At 34.5% G+C, this 19,165-nt stretch overlaps 4 protein-coding genes and 1 long non-coding RNA gene across 5 annotated transcripts; 2 read left to right on the forward strand and 3 right to left on the reverse strand.

The window, feature by feature from the left end:
• Positions 1-5,805: 5,805 nt before the first annotated feature.
• On the forward strand, positions 5,806-7,234 carry LOC106304116. Its single transcript, XM_013740510.1, has 4 exons — positions 5,806-5,951; positions 6,046-6,153; positions 6,808-6,872; positions 6,988-7,234. Exons 1-4 carry the CDS (start codon positions 5,853-5,855, stop codon positions 7,136-7,138), a joined length of 423 nt encoding a protein of 140 aa, XP_013595964.1. The 5' UTR covers positions 5,806-5,852; the 3' UTR covers positions 7,139-7,234.
• Positions 7,235-9,585: 2,351 nt separating this feature from the next.
• On the reverse strand, positions 9,586-10,833 carry LOC106304319. The gene is made up of 2 exons (XR_001262698.1): positions 10,668-10,833; positions 9,586-10,387 (listed from the first exon to the last, which is right to left on the reverse strand). It is a non-coding gene; the product is annotated as an uncharacterized LOC106304319 (long non-coding RNA).
• Positions 10,834-12,988: 2,155 nt separating this feature from the next.
• Positions 12,989-15,006, forward strand: LOC106301862. Its single transcript, XM_013738347.1, has 5 exons — positions 12,989-13,307; positions 13,667-14,169; positions 14,272-14,325; positions 14,416-14,461; positions 14,557-15,006. The coding sequence occupies exons 1-5, from the start codon at positions 13,236-13,238 to the stop codon at positions 14,635-14,637; spliced, it is 756 nt and encodes a 251-aa protein (XP_013593801.1). The 5' UTR covers positions 12,989-13,235; the 3' UTR covers positions 14,638-15,006.
• LOC106301863 lies at positions 14,916-16,324 on the reverse strand. The gene is made up of 2 exons (XM_013738348.1): positions 16,190-16,324; positions 14,916-16,073 (listed from the first exon to the last, which is right to left on the reverse strand). The coding sequence occupies exon 2, from the start codon at positions 15,608-15,610 to the stop codon at positions 15,095-15,097; it is 516 nt and encodes a 171-aa protein (XP_013593802.1). The 5' UTR covers positions 15,611-16,073; positions 16,190-16,324; the 3' UTR covers positions 14,916-15,094.
• A 198-nt stretch (positions 16,325-16,522) lies between these two features.
• On the reverse strand, positions 16,523-17,753 carry LOC106301368 (succinate dehydrogenase [ubiquinone] iron-sulfur subunit 1, mitochondrial). Its single transcript, XM_013737749.1, has 2 exons — positions 17,006-17,753; positions 16,523-16,902 (listed from the first exon to the last, which is right to left on the reverse strand). Exons 1-2 carry the CDS (start codon positions 17,677-17,679, stop codon positions 16,737-16,739), a joined length of 840 nt encoding a protein of 279 aa, XP_013593203.1. The 5' UTR covers positions 17,680-17,753; the 3' UTR covers positions 16,523-16,736.
• Positions 17,754-19,165: the final 1,412 nt, after the last annotated feature.

A 19,165-nucleotide genomic window follows, 5' to 3' on the forward strand; every position in this document is an offset into this window, starting at 1 on the left:
TAAACGAATTTACTTTCGTCTACGGTTTGTATTTCTTTTACTTCACTTTCTTTGACGTTTGAGTTTCAGACAAATTCTTTAAGTATTAATTGACATTTTTTTAATCTCTAACAGTGGAAAACATATTTTAACAGCTTTCATATTACTTCTGAAGATACCTTGCGTATAATATTTTCACGTCACAATAATCTTTACAGCTTTTATAACTTTAAAAAGGAAATTATTCTCGATTTGATTTTCCCGACTGAGTGATCGTGTTTGGGTAGTACTCAACTCTCTTACTTTATCTTTGACTAGAGCTCGACCAGCATTTGTGGACGAACTGGGTCCCAATCGCCACTTAGTTTACTCATACCTCGGGATGTCAATGGACCGTGGGTCTGGCCCATAAAAGTTTGCTGCAAGACGGGATTTGGCCTCCATTTTGTAAGCCCGCAAAATTGCGGATTTCGCGGGACGGGTTCAAAGACCCGCAAGAGAGAGAGAGAGAGAGAGAGAGAGAGAGAGAGAGAGAGAGAAAGTCTAGTATATTTGATTTGGTATTGGTTTTATTTAATTTTGGATTCAGAAAACTAAAGCATTTGTTATGAACTTATGAGTTATAATATTTGGATTCAGCAACTAAAGTATTATTTATTTTTAAAATGTTTAGAGTCTAGTAAAAGTAAATAAACTAGTGTTTTGATCCAATTAAAATCTTCTACTAACAAATGTATTGCTTTATTCAGCCCAATCATCGACTAAACTCACTTACTGATGCGTCATGAAACTCATAAAGCGTCATGAATCATGTCTTGAAGCGTTCATGAGCCATATGTCTGTTTGTAATTATATGTCCTGCGGACCGATCTGCAAAGGCCTGCATGTTTTGCGGTACGGGTTTGGTCAGTCATTTTGAGAACCGCAGTCCGCGCGGATCTGACCTGCCGTGACCCGCTCGAAGACAAGCCCGCTGTGGTACGGGACAGGATGGAACGGAACAACCCGTTTGACATTCCTACTCATACCATGTCGTTTTTTTTTTTTTTTTTTTTTTTTTTAACAACCTCATACCATGTCGTTCTAATAGTTGTAAAAATAGATACAGCTGAGCCCAAAGATCGGGCCCAATATAATACGATTAAGGCTTTTAGCAGAGTGAGATGATTAGAGCAAGAGTCGTCTCCGGCGATCGCGGGAACAAGAAATGTTTGCGACTACGAGATTGATTTGCCGGCGAATCCATGGCACAGGCGATGTTACTGTTCCAAAGCTCTCAGGATTCTCTATTGTATCTCCCAAATACGTAAGCTCTGCTTTGCAGTGTGTTTCTAGTTCGATAAATTATATAACAGGAGGCAGGAGCCTGATTGTTTCGAATATCACTGAATAATACAGAGAGCTAAGGCTTTTTGTTCTCATCTTATAGTTCTGATATTCATTGTTTTTTTTGTGATAAAATGTTAAATTATTATACTAATTTTCGAATTTGAGACATAAATTACATAGTGAACAAGTAGCAGAGTGCGGAAAATAAACTAAACAACAGATCCTAAACGGTATGAAACAAACCCGAAGATAGCGCGACAAAGTCTAAGAGCTCGATGAGCTACGAGTCAAGCTCAAACCTTACAAACCTAGAAACGAGAGCCGGGCACCACTAGCTACAGAGAGAAAGGCGCCCTCAAACCTTGATGCTATGACTCCTACTTCCGACCTCTGTCATAACCGGACCCGAATGAAGAATCCGAACACGAACAAACTCAATACACCCGACAACTAAACCTCCGGCGGCATGAGAGAGAATCATCAATCGATGATTGTCGTCGTTCGTCAAACCGTCCTGGAGATTGCAGATTGTAGCCTCCATTCCAACTCACTGTGACTGTTTACACCCATTGAACCGAAATCGCATATAGAGATAGCTGAGCTAAAGATGGCTAACTCTGATATTCATTTGTTCTAATAATAATTATTACATTACCGTTGGATGCTGCTTCGTTTGTTGTTTTTTCGCTTATTGTTTATCACCACTAGCTTGTTATCCTTACTCCTAACGTGTACATGGGTTTTATATGGATTCTGGTAAAGGCCCATTCTAGATGAGGCTACGGTAATATTCTCTCTGTTCCTGAAAGTAAGATTTTCTAGAGTATGCACGCTTATTAAGAATTTAATAAATGTTTATAATTTAAATTATTTTTTACTTTATTATACACTTTCCAATAACTTTCCACCAATGAAATTTAATCAATTCAAATATTCTCAATTAATGTTCCTCAAAAGTATAAAAAAGTACCTTAACAATATAGAAAATCTATCTTTGTGGAACAAGAAAAAAATCTAAAACATCTTACTTTCAGGAACGGAGGTAATATATTGTGTTGTTGTTTCCCTTCTTCATGAATACTAGTTTTCTGCTCTATTGGCTGATCATTTGTAGATGCTTGGTGGGTTTCGACAAAGATGATGTCTTTTTAAGTATAAGTTTTATCACTGCAATAATATTGATTCCAGTGGATGAGGACCATGGCTGTTTCTTTGTGTTATGCCTAATAGTTGTCACTTCTTATTGACGGTTCTTCTTATTGCAACCGCCGTTTCTTAAGTATCTTAGCAATGAGTCTCTTTTGTCTGATGGTTAGTAACTACTAACTAGTCCGTTAATTGTGTGATTAATCAAACATAGATTCTAAACTGACAAAACACTTGCATTCTTTAAGCTTTAACTATGACATCAAGTCTCGGTGATTTAGTCTTAGGCCTAAGCAAATTCGTCTTTTTTTTCTGAATCAGGTGATGAATATGAACGGTGACCAAAAAATGAAAAGGAACAATACATTCCTTAACATTCCCAAAAACAATTTACCATTCATAAGGAATAGTTTTTTTTTTTTCATTCATTCTCATTCTTTTTATTGTAGAGAAATGTACAGCAAATGTGTTCTTCACTAAATATGATAAGGAATCATTATTCCTCATCATTCCTATAATTTTATTCATTTTCGTTCTATTCCTATCCGTTCCTGATGTTTATGTGACAGTTACCAGTTAGACCCAATATCCAGAAGGCGGTATGCACGAATCATAAATGGGTATATGTTGTTAATTATTTGGCCCAATTTTTAAATTTTAATTGTTTTGTATCTTTTGTTAGTATGACTTTTTAAAATTTATAGTTTATCTTGCATTGGTTAATTTGTCAATAGATATATGATTAACAATGTTTTTGTTTATATTCATTAATTTGTATACAGAAACCTAAAAAGCTAAATAGTAAAAACAGAAATAATAACTAATTATCACAGTTTCATCCAATAAATTGAGATGAATTTGCAACATGGTAAACTATCTATCAGACTTTCGTCCCAAAATAGAGCTAAAGGTTGACCTAGAACAAATACGGTTTTTCAACTAATGCGATAGCCATGTTTAATTCTAAGTTAAAATAGACTTGATATATAGTGCTTAGTAAATATTGCTGAAATTTTGATATTGTTGCTGAAAACATTATATAGAATTCAAATCTAGAATTTGTTTATAGTTTAGTGATTCAAAGAGTTGAGAAATTATATAAAAATAAATAAATTTAACAAATAGATTATAGGTTTTCATCAAATGTTTTTCTTGCCAACTTCCATCCAATATTTGTGGCATGTTATTGACTTATATCTGTTATCTTTCTTATAAAATTCTCTTACCAAGAAATATATAGGCTACCAAATTCATTCTCTCTCGATATTTTCCTCAAAGGGGTCTCACAGAGATCTACCCGGCCTTGCCAGCCAGTCTATCCAGCAGTCTACTGAATTGTTCATCTTTGGTATTCTGCAAGCTTCTCTTTACTTAACTCGACCCAAGTAATGCCCAAAGACTCCCATGCTTTTCTTTCTCCTATAAATTAAAATTTAGTTTTATATGAAAATTATGAATTTGGGTATTTAAATATTATTACATGTTTCGAATCATATTTTTGATTATTCTCATGATTATCTAGTTCATGTGTTATGTCTTGTGTTTATTTATGTTCTATATAAATTAAAAATTAGTTTATATGAAAATTATGAATTTGTATGTTTAAATATTATTACATGTTTTAATCATATTTGTGATTATTCGTGTATTTAGTTCATGTGTTATGTCTTGCAAGATATTAGTTATACCATGTTTAATAGTGGGTTTTTAAGATTTAAAAAATTCATAACTCTAAATCAATAAAATGTTAAGATTCCAAAACATCTCAAATTTCATCTATTAATAATTTCTTCTTAGATTTTTCATGTAATGTTATGATTTTGGTCATATGAAAATGTAATGCTATGATTTGAAAATTATCTTAAGAAACTATCCATTAGCCATGCACATATTTTGCATAGCAAAGATAGTTATATATAACAATTTCTACCAATACACGTACACAACTGGAAAAAAAATTCCTAATGTCCATGATTAAAAATAAAAAGGATAATTTTAGCAAATAAAGAGGATAATTTTAGCAAATAAAGATAGTAAAAAAAGCAAACAATCAAAACTAAATATTATCATGTTGACGAAGCAATGACTCACATGCAGTTTTTGTCTCCACAACAAAAATATCTCATAATACATTACAAACAAAAAAAAAAGGTGTCGAAGATCTATGTGTTTACCTCATCAGTAAGACTCAGTTGTAGTATTTGTTGAACACACAGTGTGTGTCTTTCTCTTTCTAACTTTTTTCTTTTTCAGTCAAATATTCCAACGTTTTTTTAAGTCTGATAATTTCTGAATTGATTTTATGACAACTCCTGAAAACTAAAAAAAAATATTATATTGAATAAGAAAATGAATAATGCAAACAAACTAGAATGAAAAATAAAATAAAATAAGGAAATACTTGTTCAACTAGTTGATTCATTTCCTCATCCTCATCGACCTTTCTTTTATCCTCTATGTAATTGTGTCGCTTTCCCATTTCTCTGCAAATCCGAGAGGTTAAAGTTAAGAGAAAACACAATGAGAAAGAACACTGAGCTAATCAAACCAAGACAAAGAGATAATAATGAGATTTATTGTGGTCAAAGAATTACTGACATAAAAACATAGTAAATCTAGAGGTAACTCGAAAAATTACATAACTAATTAAAGATGTATGAAAATATAGAGAATTGGTGATGTAAAAAACATTAAATCAATCCTTATGTGCTTCCTTGCTTCTTCAAAAGACAGAGAAATCCTTCCAAAATAGCAAACACATACACATACACATACACATACACATACCTGCCAATATAATAAATAGAATTATCAATGTTAATATAATAATTCTATTAGGTTAATTAAAGTTAACGTGTCATTGTTTATGAAGATAGGTGATTTGACTGAGAGTTGGGACAGTGGGAGAGAATAGCAAATGCCTTTACAGAATAACCAACTTAAATAGGAGTACTCAAGCCCGGCCTTGGACCCTTGACCTAGACTTTCTTATCTTTGGGGTTGATTGGCGAGAGTTCAAGATGTTGTGGAATGTGGACAACCATTTTTGTTGTTTCTAAAGCTATTTTGTTAAGCAATCATGCTTTAACTTTGAAAAAAATGAATCTAGAACAGAAAATTTAGAAAAAGAAATATTTTAACTTTAGAAATCCATTTTTTTACAACTTTTATTTAATGCTTTCAATGTCTTTGCAAATATTTCTATAGCAAAACAAATTAAAACTACAGCCAGCATAAAACTTAAAGTCATGCGATGTCGTTTTCAATTATTGTAAAACATAGATACAATTCAGCCCAAAGGGCCTTTAACTGGGCTCAATAAATACGGTTAAGGCTTTTAGCAGAGTGAGAATGATTGGAGCAAGAGTCGTCGTCTCAGGCGATCGCGGGAACAAGAAATGTTTGCGGCTACGAGATTGATTGGCCGGCGAATCCATGGCACAAGCGATGTCACTGTTCCAAAGCTCTCAGGATTCTCTATTGTATCTCCCAAACACGTAAGCTCTGCTTCGCTGTGTTTTCTCAGGGAAAATATTATGGTTCGGTTGTGATAATCGGAAGCTGATTTTTTTTCGAATATCAATCTTTAAGGTTGCGGTAGAATATGCAGATGGCACCAAGTTCAAATTCTCTTCAGAGTTTCTGAGAGTCAATAGTCCAGCTGCTGATGGGAAAGTCAGATCAGTCGGTGGTGACAAGGTGATATCTATTTATACAACAAAAGATGGTTCGGAGCCACATGATTTTTAGTACACAAGTCTTTAATGTTAGGACATAGACTTGTGATATCTTGTCTTAATAATGTGATATAGCTGCCTATGATAATCACATTAGCATTTGGATGTTGCTTTGTTTGTTTTTTGGCTTATTGTTTATGACCACTAGCTTGTTGTTCTTACTCCTAACGTGTACTTGGTTTTATATGGATTCTGGTAAATAGCAATTCTAGATGAGACTACGGTTAACTAATATGTTGTGTTGTTCTTTCCCTTCTTTATGATTACTAGTTTGCTGCTCTATTTGTATTGGTGGGTTTCGAAAAAGATGATGTCTTTTGAAGTATAAGTTTAATAGACCTGCAATGATATTGATTCCAATGGATGCTGACACGGTTATGGCACTTCTTATTGACACGGTTCTTCTTATTGTAACCGCAATCTCTTAAGTATCTTAGCAATGAGTGTCTTTTGTCTGATGGTTACTTACTAGTCCATTAATTCTGTGACTAATCAAACATATATTCTAAACGGTACAAGGCCTTGTATTCTGTAAGCTTTACTCTTAACACTATGACATCAAGTCTTGGTGATTTTTTCTTTGGCCTAAACAGTTTCGTTTTTGTTTTCAAATCAGGTGATATCTGGAAGGCGGTATGTAGGAATCATGTCTGCAGAGCCGGTGGGAAATTATGGCGTAACGTAACTTACAAATCCCGCTATGTCATGATAACTTAGTCATCAAAGATAAACTTTTTTTTTTTTTTTAGCCTGTAACTTAACGAGTCTGGTGCTAAATCTTTGTTTGAGGATTCAGGTTAGTGTTTGATGACTTGCATAGAACAGGGATATATCCATGGGATTATTTCTACGAGCTTGGTAGCAATAAGTTTGGTCTCATGAGAAACTATGTCAAGACTCTCCAAAAGCATCATCTCAGCCGCGAACCTCCTCCCAGAAGGAAATGATTCTGATCAATGTGTTCTAAAACTTTGTTCAACTTGTGCAGAGACATGAAATCAATATTGTTGTCTTGTTCCAGAGTTAGGGAACACAAATAGTTCTAACGCTGGTCTTTTACTCTGGAGTTAAAATCATGTGGGTCTTAACAATAGCCCATCTGAACCTGCATAAATGGTTATATGGTGTTAGATATTTAGGTCGCATTCCATATTACATGTTGGCAGCTGTTTGCTCGTGCCCGACATTCAGCCCGTAGTAACTAACTAGCTAATTATAAAGCGCGAGTGCGTGACTACATTATATACATTGGGCTCTTAAGTACTCTCATCAGACGTGATTAATAAAACCACGAATATTCTGCAAAACGTCAAACACACTAAAATATATTAATACTAGGGCCGGTCCGCCGTTTACGTGTAATATATATAAGTATATTATTATATATTTTTATCGCATGTGTTTTATGTTAGTATTTGTAAGAGAAGTGTCTAAAAGATGTATAGTTTTTAAGAATGTTTGAGCGTTGAGGGATTTTATATATATTAAGATTTATTATATTTATTTTGATGGTTATGTTGATATTAAAAGGTTGTGGCGTATAAAATATTATATAGGTTAGATGAAGTTTACGTGATTTTCTGGTTATATTTTCTTTTAAAAAAATCTATGATTGGCATTTGTTCATGTTTCTAACGTGTTTTGATTTGTAATTGTAGTTAAATATATTTTAAAATCTTGCCTCATTTAACCTTGCATTTTATGTTCACAATACTTAAAAAATATACTTATTTTACCATTAAAAACAATTTTAATGTATTTTTTTTAACAAAATGGTTAATTTATTCTCAATTACATGTAACATTAGTTTTAACTATATTATAACAATTTTCACTACTTTTTATGTTATTTTTTTGTAAGTTATATATGAAATTGATTAATTTTTCTAAAACGGTGCTGATTAATTTTTAGAAACTAATTTTTAACATTGATCTCATAAAACATATATTCTACAAACATAATGCTAAATATCTTATATCAGATTAGAAAAAAACATATTCATGGGTTAGTACCTAATAGAAAGAACATGTTCATGTTTTACTTGGTTTTTATTTGCTTATTCATTAGATAAACAACTGTAACCACAATATCTTGATTGTGAAGCGAGTTAAGCTACTGATGGAGATGGAATTATTCCTATCTTCCTTGCATAAGAAAATAGCTGGTAGTCTTCACTTATCGTACACTCATTGCAAAGTTTAGGAATTATTTCCTTGCATAAGAAAACACTCCTTGCAGACTCTAAGCTCTGACTCAATCAGAAACAACTCTCATATAGTCACTGAATTATGAAAAAATAGAACTATGAAAAATATTACTGCGCAAGTCTGAGCAACAAAGGCTTTAGCTCCAACTTCCCTAGAAAGTTAGGAGTGTGTTCACCTATTGTTGTCTACACGTTTTTTCTAATACCATGTTAGAGCTTTTTCCATTTTCTAATCTTACTTTTAGACACGACAATCTCTAGCTGGGCCACCTTTATTCCTTTTGCCACCACCAGCTTGGTCTCTGCCATAACCATCTCTCACAAAACCTCCATGTTGGTTTTGGTGGCCACTAAGTATAATATAATTAGATGATAAAACCCTGCCATTACGTTGATACGAAAGCGAGCTGCATCCCTTCCTAGATTGTGCAATTATATCTACATTCACTTCCTATACAGATTTTAAACCCATTTGAGTCATAGGTTTTTTTATAAAACTTTGAGACGTTCTTAAATTATCAGGCATGTTTTACAGGTTGTTTGATATTTTCATTTGAGTCAAATCATATTATGATAATATTTTGATTTTATGCATTTAGAAATAGTCTTCTATTCATATCATTTAATATATTATTTGATTTTATAACATATTTTTTAAGTGATTGCTATGCTAATTTATAACATGTATTAAATTAGATTTAGAAAATATTATTGTTTATTTTTTTTATATGCATGTGATTTCTAAGATTCACATATTTCCTCTTGTGAAACCGAAAATTTATGTACAAAGTAATTAATAGTTTATCTTCAGTTTTTTCACAATATTATAACTAAAGTCGAAAAAATAATTTGATAATAGATCCGAATATTTAAAATCATCTGCTTTTGCGTAAAGGTATTTTTGGGAATTTGAATTTTTTTTATAATCTCTGTTGCATATTTTATTTTTAATCACACAATTAACAATTAATGATTAATCTGCATGATTTTTTCCATCCAACCAATGTTTCAGTATAAAGAAGGTTTAATTCTTGATAGTTCTAATGTTCATGTATAACTATTTTCATATATATTATCTCTTGTTATTGTTCGAGTTTCAAAGTTGAGATATTTTGAAATCATAAGAAAAGTTTGACTCATACAATCAAGTTATTTAATTAATTTTACTGATGTAGGGAAAAAATCATATAAGCTTTACACTACTTTAACCAATATCCATGATTTGAACGTAAGCTGATGATGATCCTAAAATGTTCTTTTGATAATAATAAACTTTCGCTGGATCATGTTTTTTTTTTACTGGTATAAAATCTGTGAACCTGCTTGAGTTCTTCTGGGTGGTTGATACCATATTCCATGAACATCTCAACCACTGCATCTCTAAAATCCTTTTGAGGATCGAGTCAGTTATTTCACTACTGCAAAGCCTTACGTTCTCATTCCTCCATCTACTGCTTCCATCAAAAGTTCGAGCTCTCCGTCAGAAATAGCTCTAACTCCACATTTTATAGATGCTCTTGATGAAAACTCTAACCTTGATGTTTTTTTTTGTTCCAACCTGTTTAGAGTGGGATTTCTTCTACTGGCCAGCCTTTAGTTTCGCTTCTTGTAATTTTATTTCCTTGATATTTTTCCACATATCTTCTCTAATGTAGCTTCATGGACATGTCCTCCTCCGCGTAATTATTTGATATCTTTGGCTTTTGCTGGAGAAACTGTTGGTCACGTCTCTCGCATCTCTTCTTATCCTTATTCATAAGAATCCTTGGCTTCTGATTTGGATTTTGATCTCCATGTGGATCCACTCGCTCTCAGATCCATTTTTCCAGCCTGGGAATCTAAATCAGAAGAAAACATTAAATGAACATAAACTAAATTCAAAGAAGTATGAACATAAAAATCACATTCAGTTTAGTTAACATCTGTATCTTGACTCTCTGTCGTGTTGCCACTCAATTCTCTTGTCAAATCTCCACTCCAAAGTTCTTTCCTGATAAGCAAAATCAAAAGAAAACATTAAACCAAACTAAAATAGACATGGTAACTATCTCTCATCAAATCTCCTTACGGATTTACTATTTGAATCCAGACTCTGTCTCAAACCCAGAGCTCTAAATTAGAGAATAACAATTATAAGAATCTAAAATCAAATGAAGCATGATGAAGGACACATGTAAAAATTATTGTTTACCGGATGAGTAGAATCTGAGAACATGGAAGGACGTATGTGATCACAATAAAAACAGATGAATTTCATGGGTTAGTCATACCTTTTTATAGTTGAAGATCCAGAGGGAGGAAGTCATTGGAGATGTTATTGTTACTGAGAGCGCTTTAAAGATGACGCTTCAATCCAGACTGATTCCGTAACGTTCGAAGGTTTTGGTCGCCGGTGAAATGAAGAGATGAAGAACTTTGACGATGGTTAGGGGCCGAGTTAACCTCGACGATGATTAGGGGCCGAGTCTAGAAAAGTATTTAACTCTTGACTCTATATATGGGCTTCATTTGATTTCAAAACAGGCCCGTAACAAATAACACTTAGAGCATATGTCGAGCCCAAATAAAAAATGATCAGAAACGAAACTCGTTGGGTTTAAAAATTTGACACGTGTCAGCAGCAGGTTGAACGACTTTTTGACCTGGATCCTAGGTAGCAGCCCAGGAGAGAGACAGACATTATTATATATATATAGATATAGATATTGATCTTTTCTTACTTTCAACTCTTCTTGCATATTAAGAAACGATTCTCGGTAACTTTTATATGAATAGTGTACATCAAGCGCTCGGTGATACTCTTTTCATTCCCGAAAGTAAGATGTTTTAGATTTTTTACTTGTTCCACAAAGATAGATTTTCTATACGTTTAAGGTATTTTTTATACTTTTAAGAAACATTAAATGAAAATATTTGAATTGATTAAATTTCATTGGTGAAAAATTATTGGAAAGTGTATAATAAAGTAAAAAATAAATAAATTATAAACATTTATTGAATTCTTAATAAACCTGAACACTTTAGAAAATCTTATTTTTAGTAACAGTGGGAATACTATATTTTTTGCTTTGTATGTCAAAAGCTTCATTGTCAAGTGTCAATTTAGTTTTATATTTTTGAGCTATCAGATATTTCCTACACATATATTTTGGCATAAATTATTTCTTTCAACGCATATTTTATAATTTTAGAGAGTGCATATATTATCTTGTTTTAAAATAACTTAGATTTCCAAAAGTTCTTAAGAAATTCAATTGGGTGTAATAACACATAAGGTGGACATCACTCGCTGGTCGCTACTTGTTGAATATTTTATTTTATAGCCATTGAACTAAGTAAATATCATTGAAACCAATCACTAAACCAATAACTGCAAAGAAAAAAAGATGGAATAGTGTTGCCTTCTGTGATGGTTGAAGTGTCATTTCGGTGTTTTACAAAATATTCCAAAACGGTTGTACATACCAACGTTGATACGTGTTACTTCATCCACTTTTATTACCTCCAACGATCGAAAGAAAATAAATACAATTCATATGTTTTTAGGCGAAGTACATGGATTTTAGATTTTAGAACAAAGGTTTATAACCCTAGCAAATTATACTAGAGCATTAATGTTTAAAACAAAATTATACTAGAGCATTTTTCGAAGTAAAACATATAAAACTCATACTTACTCCGTTCCACAAAAATAAAACAAATTTTTGGGAAATTTTTGTTTCACAAATACATAATTTTTATGTTATTTGATAATAATAAATTCTTAAAAATTAATTAAGTTTATTGGATTACTATTACTTTTATATTAAAATTGATAATCATGAAAAATATGCATTTACGATATAAATTTAATAGGTTTTAATATGTATAAAGAAATGAAAAAAATATGTTTGTGTAATGGAAAGAGTGTATTTTTTGTGTGAAAAATGCAGTATTGTTTGCTTCACTGACTTGATTTTTTATGTTTAATTTGGCAACTATGAACTTTAATTAGAATACCACTTTCAATAATACCAGATATTAATATATTTAGACAAGCACGACACAAATATCCTTATTGTATTATTCCGAACTTTTGCCAAAAGATTGCTATAGTCTAATACTACAAAGTTGTATAAGGAACGACCAACGTCCATCGTATATATAGAGGAAATCGTGGATTTAATTCTTCCCCATTTTCATCGATTTGATTTTCATTTTGATGCCTTAATTAATAAAAATCTAAAAATATAACGTTTCATATTAATTAAAAATATTTAAAATTTACAAGACTCGAAATCAGCGAAGACCGAGTTTAGGAATTTCTCAGTTGTTTTTCCTTTCTCACAAGAAAAAGTATTAGCTTTTTACAAAAAAAGAAGTATTACTTTCGTTCCTTTCGCTTCAATTCTCAACCACTTCAATTTCAACGACCAAATTATAAATAATTTATTCTTCTTTTTTTTTTGAACAAACATAAATAAATAATTACTTCAAGTTTTTTATAATTCGAGTCCCATTTTTCATTCCTATCCTCAAAAAACACTGAAATTATTATAAGTTATTTATGTTTTGATTTTATCTTCTCCTTGCTCGTGGGACCCGGATCTAAACATATTCTTCCGCACCTCATGTGTTCGAGAGAAAATCTTGAGTTCCCTTTCAACGACAGAGAGAAAGACATTTTCCCTTTCGAATTTTGAAATTCAAGAGACGTTTTTTTTGACGACGAGAAAACACTATCCACAGATAAATATATGTCTGGAGCTGAATAATAATATAAAAAACAAAGCTTCTTCTAGTTTCTGTTCTTCATTTTCTGGGGTGTAGATAGAAGATTAATCTGAAGCTTCACAAAAATGGGAGAATCTGCAGTTCTAGCTCATTCGTATTCCTTCGCAGCTCCTATTACCCGTTCCGATTCTCATGAGGTTTGTTTTCTTTATTTAATCTTCGATTTATTGATTCCTCTGTTTTTTTTAAAAAAAAAGCTCTGTCTTTTTTATTGTAACGACAAATTTTCCCGGAAAATATTTATAAATTTGTCTGGTGAATCCCCACGAGGAAAAATTCAACCTTTATGATATCTTCTCTCGAACTTTATGTATTTTCCGGGGAAAACAGAACATAAAGTTTTGTTCTTCTTGCATAAAACAAACACTAGTCTCCAAGCTATGTTGTCTGATGAAAGTTCAAATCTGTTATTTTTCCGTTACAAAATCTCTTTAAGAAACCAAAAAAAATATGAAAGTTTCCAAATTTGGATTTTTGATCTTTCTGATGTTTGCAGGATAACACGATCCATGCGCTTAGCCAATCAATATCATTTGGGAAATTCATGTCAGAGAATCTCGAATGGGGCAAATGGTCAACTTTTTCGCACAAGAAGTACGTTGAAGAAGCTGAAAAGTACTCTCGTCCTGGCTCCGTTGCTCAGAAGAAAGCTTTCTTCGAAGCTCACTACAAGCGTATAGCCGAAGCCAAGAAAGCGGCAACGGAAGAACAACCAACGGTCACGCCTGCTGAAGTCTTGCTTCACACGTTGGAGACACAGCCTCCGTTGAGTTTGTTACCAGAGGAAGAACCACTCGAAAGGAACAAAGAGGAGGTTCTTGTTGTTGTGGATGACTCATTGGAAGAGAAGAAGAAGAAGCAAGATGAAGAAGAAGAGGATTGTTCTGTGGGTGAAAAGGAGAAAGTGAAAACCAAGAACAAACCGGTGTTTAGATTGTCTCTGGAGAAAACAATCCCTCCTGCTAAACCTATAGAGATTGATTCATCAGATAAAACAAGGTTTGTGGTTTCTCTCTTATGTAAAAGTAAACACAAATTCGTATAGTCAAATTATTTACTCTTTTTTTTTTCTGATTGTTTTTTGTGTTAATACAAATGCAGTGAAAGACCGATGATGATCCAGAGTTCAGGGGGCCAGAAATTCAGTTTCTTGAAGTAAGTCACACTCTTTGTGTGTGCTTTCCTCCTTTCTTCTCTTGGTATTGACTTTCTTTAACTGGTTTTGATTATTTGTTATACCTCCAGCTGTTTCATTGGTAATGCTAAAACTAGAGATCAGAATCAGAACATGGTAAGATTTTTCTTTTAATTCTTGTCAATTTAAATCTCACGGTTAAATTAAAAAGAAGAGAGATGTTTCTCATTTATATGGTGTGTGTGGTGCAGAGAAAGACAGAGAAGAAGAATCAAAAGAAGAAGCAGTTTATGTGTCTTTGTTTGAAGCCAAAAAATGTAAGAGAATCATAATAAAGACAAAGAAGATGAAAGAATACAACTTTGAAGGAAGCAGCTCTACACAAGTCTGCCAAATGGCAAATGGGAGAATAAAAAGATTGAGTTCATAGTTCGATCAAGCTACTTATTAGCGATTTCATCACGTAGATGGCACCGATTACACCCTTTTATCACCAGTTTAAAAGAGTCTGAGTGCATTAGGAAGAAGAAGAATAAACGCTAGAACTAGCTTCTCTTTGTTTAAGTACTTTTGATTTCTATCTATATAAATATATTTTTTTTGGGTCAAATTGATTTCTATCTACTTATGTAATGAAAATACAACTTTAGTTTCTCTTTTTGGTCTGAATCTTTATCTTTAAACTGGCTCTTGTTGATGAAGAAGGGATCGAATTACATTCACTTGAATATGCAAAAGAAAAAAAAAGCTGATCCACGTGAGAGAGACATAATCATTACTTCCTTTTTTTCAGACCAAACACCAACCATCTTCTTCTTCTTCTTCATCGTCATCGTGATCTAACACATGTTCCATCATCATCATCCCCACATCGTAAAAACTCATGCTTTCATCAACATCCCTACCACGAGACCCACCTTCTTCTTTGTCGCTATTATGTCCATTCTCTCTCTTTGTCATTTCATCTTCAGCTTCTCCTCCTTTGTCTTCTTTAAAATCGTCGCCATTACCATTAAGTTCAGATAAACCGGCAAGATCCAAAATGGATCTGGTCCCGGGTCTGGTAATGATCCGACAAGTCAGGAGTTTGTAGCTGGACGAAGAAGCCATGTCGTTTGATCTCAGCCAATGCACCTGGCCATACCATATTCTCCTGTTAGCTCTGGTCGGTTTCGAAGGCAATTTGGTAAAAACTGCTGAGGATGTGGATGGAGTTGCAGAGTTGACCAGCCTTGGATTAAGCGGTGGCGGTGGAAGAATCCGGTAAGTTCGGACAATACCATGTTGCCGACCTTCTCGTCTCATTTTACAGAAAGAAAAAGGGAAGGCACTTTGAATTGGAAGTTAAGCCTTGAAGGATATATAAGCCAAGGAGCCTTTAATGGAAGAAGGAATATACTCAAAAGGTCTTAGCGTAAAGATCCACAAGAGTAGTTTGTGGGTCAAGTTAATGAGTTGTTGTTTATAGGTAACGTGCAAATGTTAAATTATATCTTGAAATGATAAGGCAATAACAGAGTGATGAATTTAAAAAAAGAATTGAGGTTGTTGATATTATAGTTCATACTTGGCACAAGTCATTAATACCTAAATCGAGCTGTGCCAAATAAAGAAATGGGCTAAAGCCAAGTATGAGTAAGGAATGTGAACAAACAGATAGATATAAATTGTCCACACAAAGCTCAAATCAGGCAACACTGGACACAAACCGGAGGCTGAATCTCTATGTTGCAGTCACAGCAAGATGTTTCACAATCGTTGTTGCATCCTGCACATGAAGAGCAACAACAAAACTAATGTTAAACTACAAGTACAAGATCATTCTCTCAAGTTCCCTCAACTTATCTTTGGTTTTAAAACTTGTATTAGGAACTATAATAGTACCTCTCACAGTAAGAAACTGAGGCTTCTCATCTTCCTGAGAACTTAGTAAGGACTGAAACTGTTCGGTTCCTGGAGCATCATCAGTTGCTGTGCTAATAATGACCAAAGAGACAAAGAACATAGCTACATTTGTCGGTGACATCTTTCTTCTTTTGTGCCAGTACTTGCAGCTATACTTATACAGTCAATCATACACCAAGGATGTTGAATCACCATATTACTGATGTGAACTTTTTCTATGGATAAGCTATGTTAATCTATCACGTTGCGGTCATGTGTCGACACAAGTACATGTAATGTTTTTATAAAAGACAATGCAGATGGAACACAAAAAAGTAGATGAGAACTTAAGTTGTTCTTCAGTTTTATTACTTAAAAGAGAGATTTTTCAGCAAGATACAACCACAAAGCTCATCTACTTTGGAAAACTTGCCAAAAGAGTTTCTTTCACAGGTGCTAATATTCGGCAACAAACAATACAATAATGAATCAAACTTCGTGAAGATTTATTAGCTTCAAACATTAACTGTGACCGCACAACAATAGTTCAACGCTGAAGTTGCTTGATGTGCGCGATCTGTTTGCCCGGGTTCAAACCCTTAGGACAAGCACGAGCACAGTTCAAGATCGTATGACAACGGTAAAGCTTGAACTCATCGTCAATAGCCTCAAGTCTTTCCTTAGTGTACTCATCACGACTGTCGCTTATCCACCTTCACAATGTTACAAACACATCCAAAGATCAAAACTTTTATCTAACGCAGCTAACAACAAGACATATACTAATGAATCATCCCAACGAGCAATACAACATACCTGTTGGCGTGTAGCAAAGCGGCAGGGCCAAGGTAAGACTCAGGGTTCCACCAGTAACTAGGACAAGACGTGCTACAACAAGCGCAGAGAATACACTCATACATCCCATCAAGCTTAGCCCTATCCTTCTTACTCTGCAGAATCTCCTTCCCAGGCTCAGACGGCGGGTTCTTCCTCTTCAGCCACGGCTCAATACTCTTGTACTGATTATAAAAGTTAGTCATGTCCACCACCAGATCCTTGATCACGAACATGTGAGGCAAGGGAGTGATCGTCGTCTCCTTGGCTCCCTCCTCGATCTTCGTCAGACACGCGAGCCCGTTGCATCCGTCGATGTTCATCGCGCACGAGCCGCAGATCCCTTCTCGGCACGAGCGGCGGAAGGTGAGAGACGGATCCATCTCGTTCTTGATTTTGATCAAGGCGTCGAGAACCATGGGGCCGCAGTCTTTGAGGTCGATCTTGTAGTCTTGGAGCTCAGGCTTGCTAGGGTTGTCGGGGTTCCATCGGTAGATCTGGAAAGTTTTGAAGTTCGATGGTTTTCCGCCGCCAGAGGACGCTTTTGGTTCCGGTTCGGTTACGGAGGCTGTGCATCGCGACGGGATCAACCTTGCTGCGGTGGTTAATCGCGACGGTTTGGTTCTGACTAATCTTCCGATTAAACCGGACGACATTTTTCGCGGTGAGAGACAGTGTGGGGGACGGAGCGAACTAATCGATGAAGATTGATTATGTCCGAAAAATTAATTATATTTTTCGCACAAATTATATAAACACACGAGATTACCGACGTGTGCACATTTGTAGATGTGAGGTTTAGCTTCATCTACGTAGAAGAGCCGTAGATCATTAGAACAAGTAAGGCTTCGAAGCACTGTGACCGTTCATTTTGGATACCGACTTAGGTTGATCGTGGCGAGCACACCACTGGATATTTTCAAAGGCGCGTGCTCGACTCGAGGAAGGTGTTATCTGACACGTGGCTTAGTCTCATTGGATAAATTAAAAAGAAGAGCACGGGAGGCAGGAGTGCGTTACGTTTGGTTAGAAAAGAGGAACACTTTGTGTAGTTTTTTATAAGTCCTTTTCAGGCCAAAAGTGCAATTATTATACCTCGTAAGATGATTACTATATGACATAAGACATTCATAAGTGTATTTTTCAGTGATGTCTTAGTCTTGCATTACTTGGCTCATTTTTAATACTTCATAAGACTACTATGTATGTGTTGATTCATCTTTCTTGATCTGTAATCAAATCATTTTTGGTTAGAAAATTATGATCGATTTTCTTTTGTTTTGTGATTTTGATGTTGTTTTATGAATAGTTTTCATTTCCTTTAATTCAAGATTCTTTTTTTTTTTTGACAGCAAACATTTACAGACTCATGTAGACTCTGTAAACCAAGGTGGTAAAACTACATCCATGTGCACGACGAAAGACAGTTGTTGCCGAGCACTCTGTGCCAACCTATCCGCCCTTTTGTTCTCCGTCCTAGGAACATGAACAATTTCTGAGTTGACAAAACTTTGTCGCAAAGTCTTGATATCTTCCAGGTAGCTTTCAAATGCTGGTCATTCCTCTGGTTCCGAAACCATCTTCACCAGTTGAGAACAATCCGTTGCAAACGTAACCTGAAACTGTCTTAAATTTCGCATACATTCCATCGCCCAAATCAATGCCTCCATCTCCGAATGAAGAGGTGAGAGGGATGCCCTTACATTTCGTGCTCCCAATAAGCCATCAAACCCTGGCAGCGTGCTATGCCATCCTTGTCCTGAAAAAAGATCCTTATCTTTCCAAGAACCATCCGTGAAACACCATCGTCCTATGGTCCCTATATCAGGCCGTACCTGTACTTCCTGTACCAATCTACGATCTTTAATAACTTGTGCCTCAGCCCACAATGTTGATTCCACTTCTGCCAATCTCAGCATGTCTCTTGGGTCCATATCTAAATTACTGAACACTTTGTTGTTCCGACCCTTCCAAATATACCATAATATCCATGCAAACTGGTGATCCACCATTTTTGGATTAAGTCTCCAGAATAGATGATCCATATTAGCAAAAAGAGAGCCAATTGGGAAAATGTTTGGATTTGATGGGATCTTGGATAATGCCCACACTTGACGTGCTGGAGGACATTCAAAAAACACA

The sequence above is a fragment of the Brassica oleracea genome, chromosome C7 (assembly GCF_000695525.1).
Source record: "Brassica oleracea var. oleracea cultivar TO1000 chromosome C7, BOL, whole genome shotgun sequence".
Classification (NCBI taxonomy): domain Eukaryota; kingdom Viridiplantae; phylum Streptophyta; class Magnoliopsida; order Brassicales; family Brassicaceae; genus Brassica; species Brassica oleracea.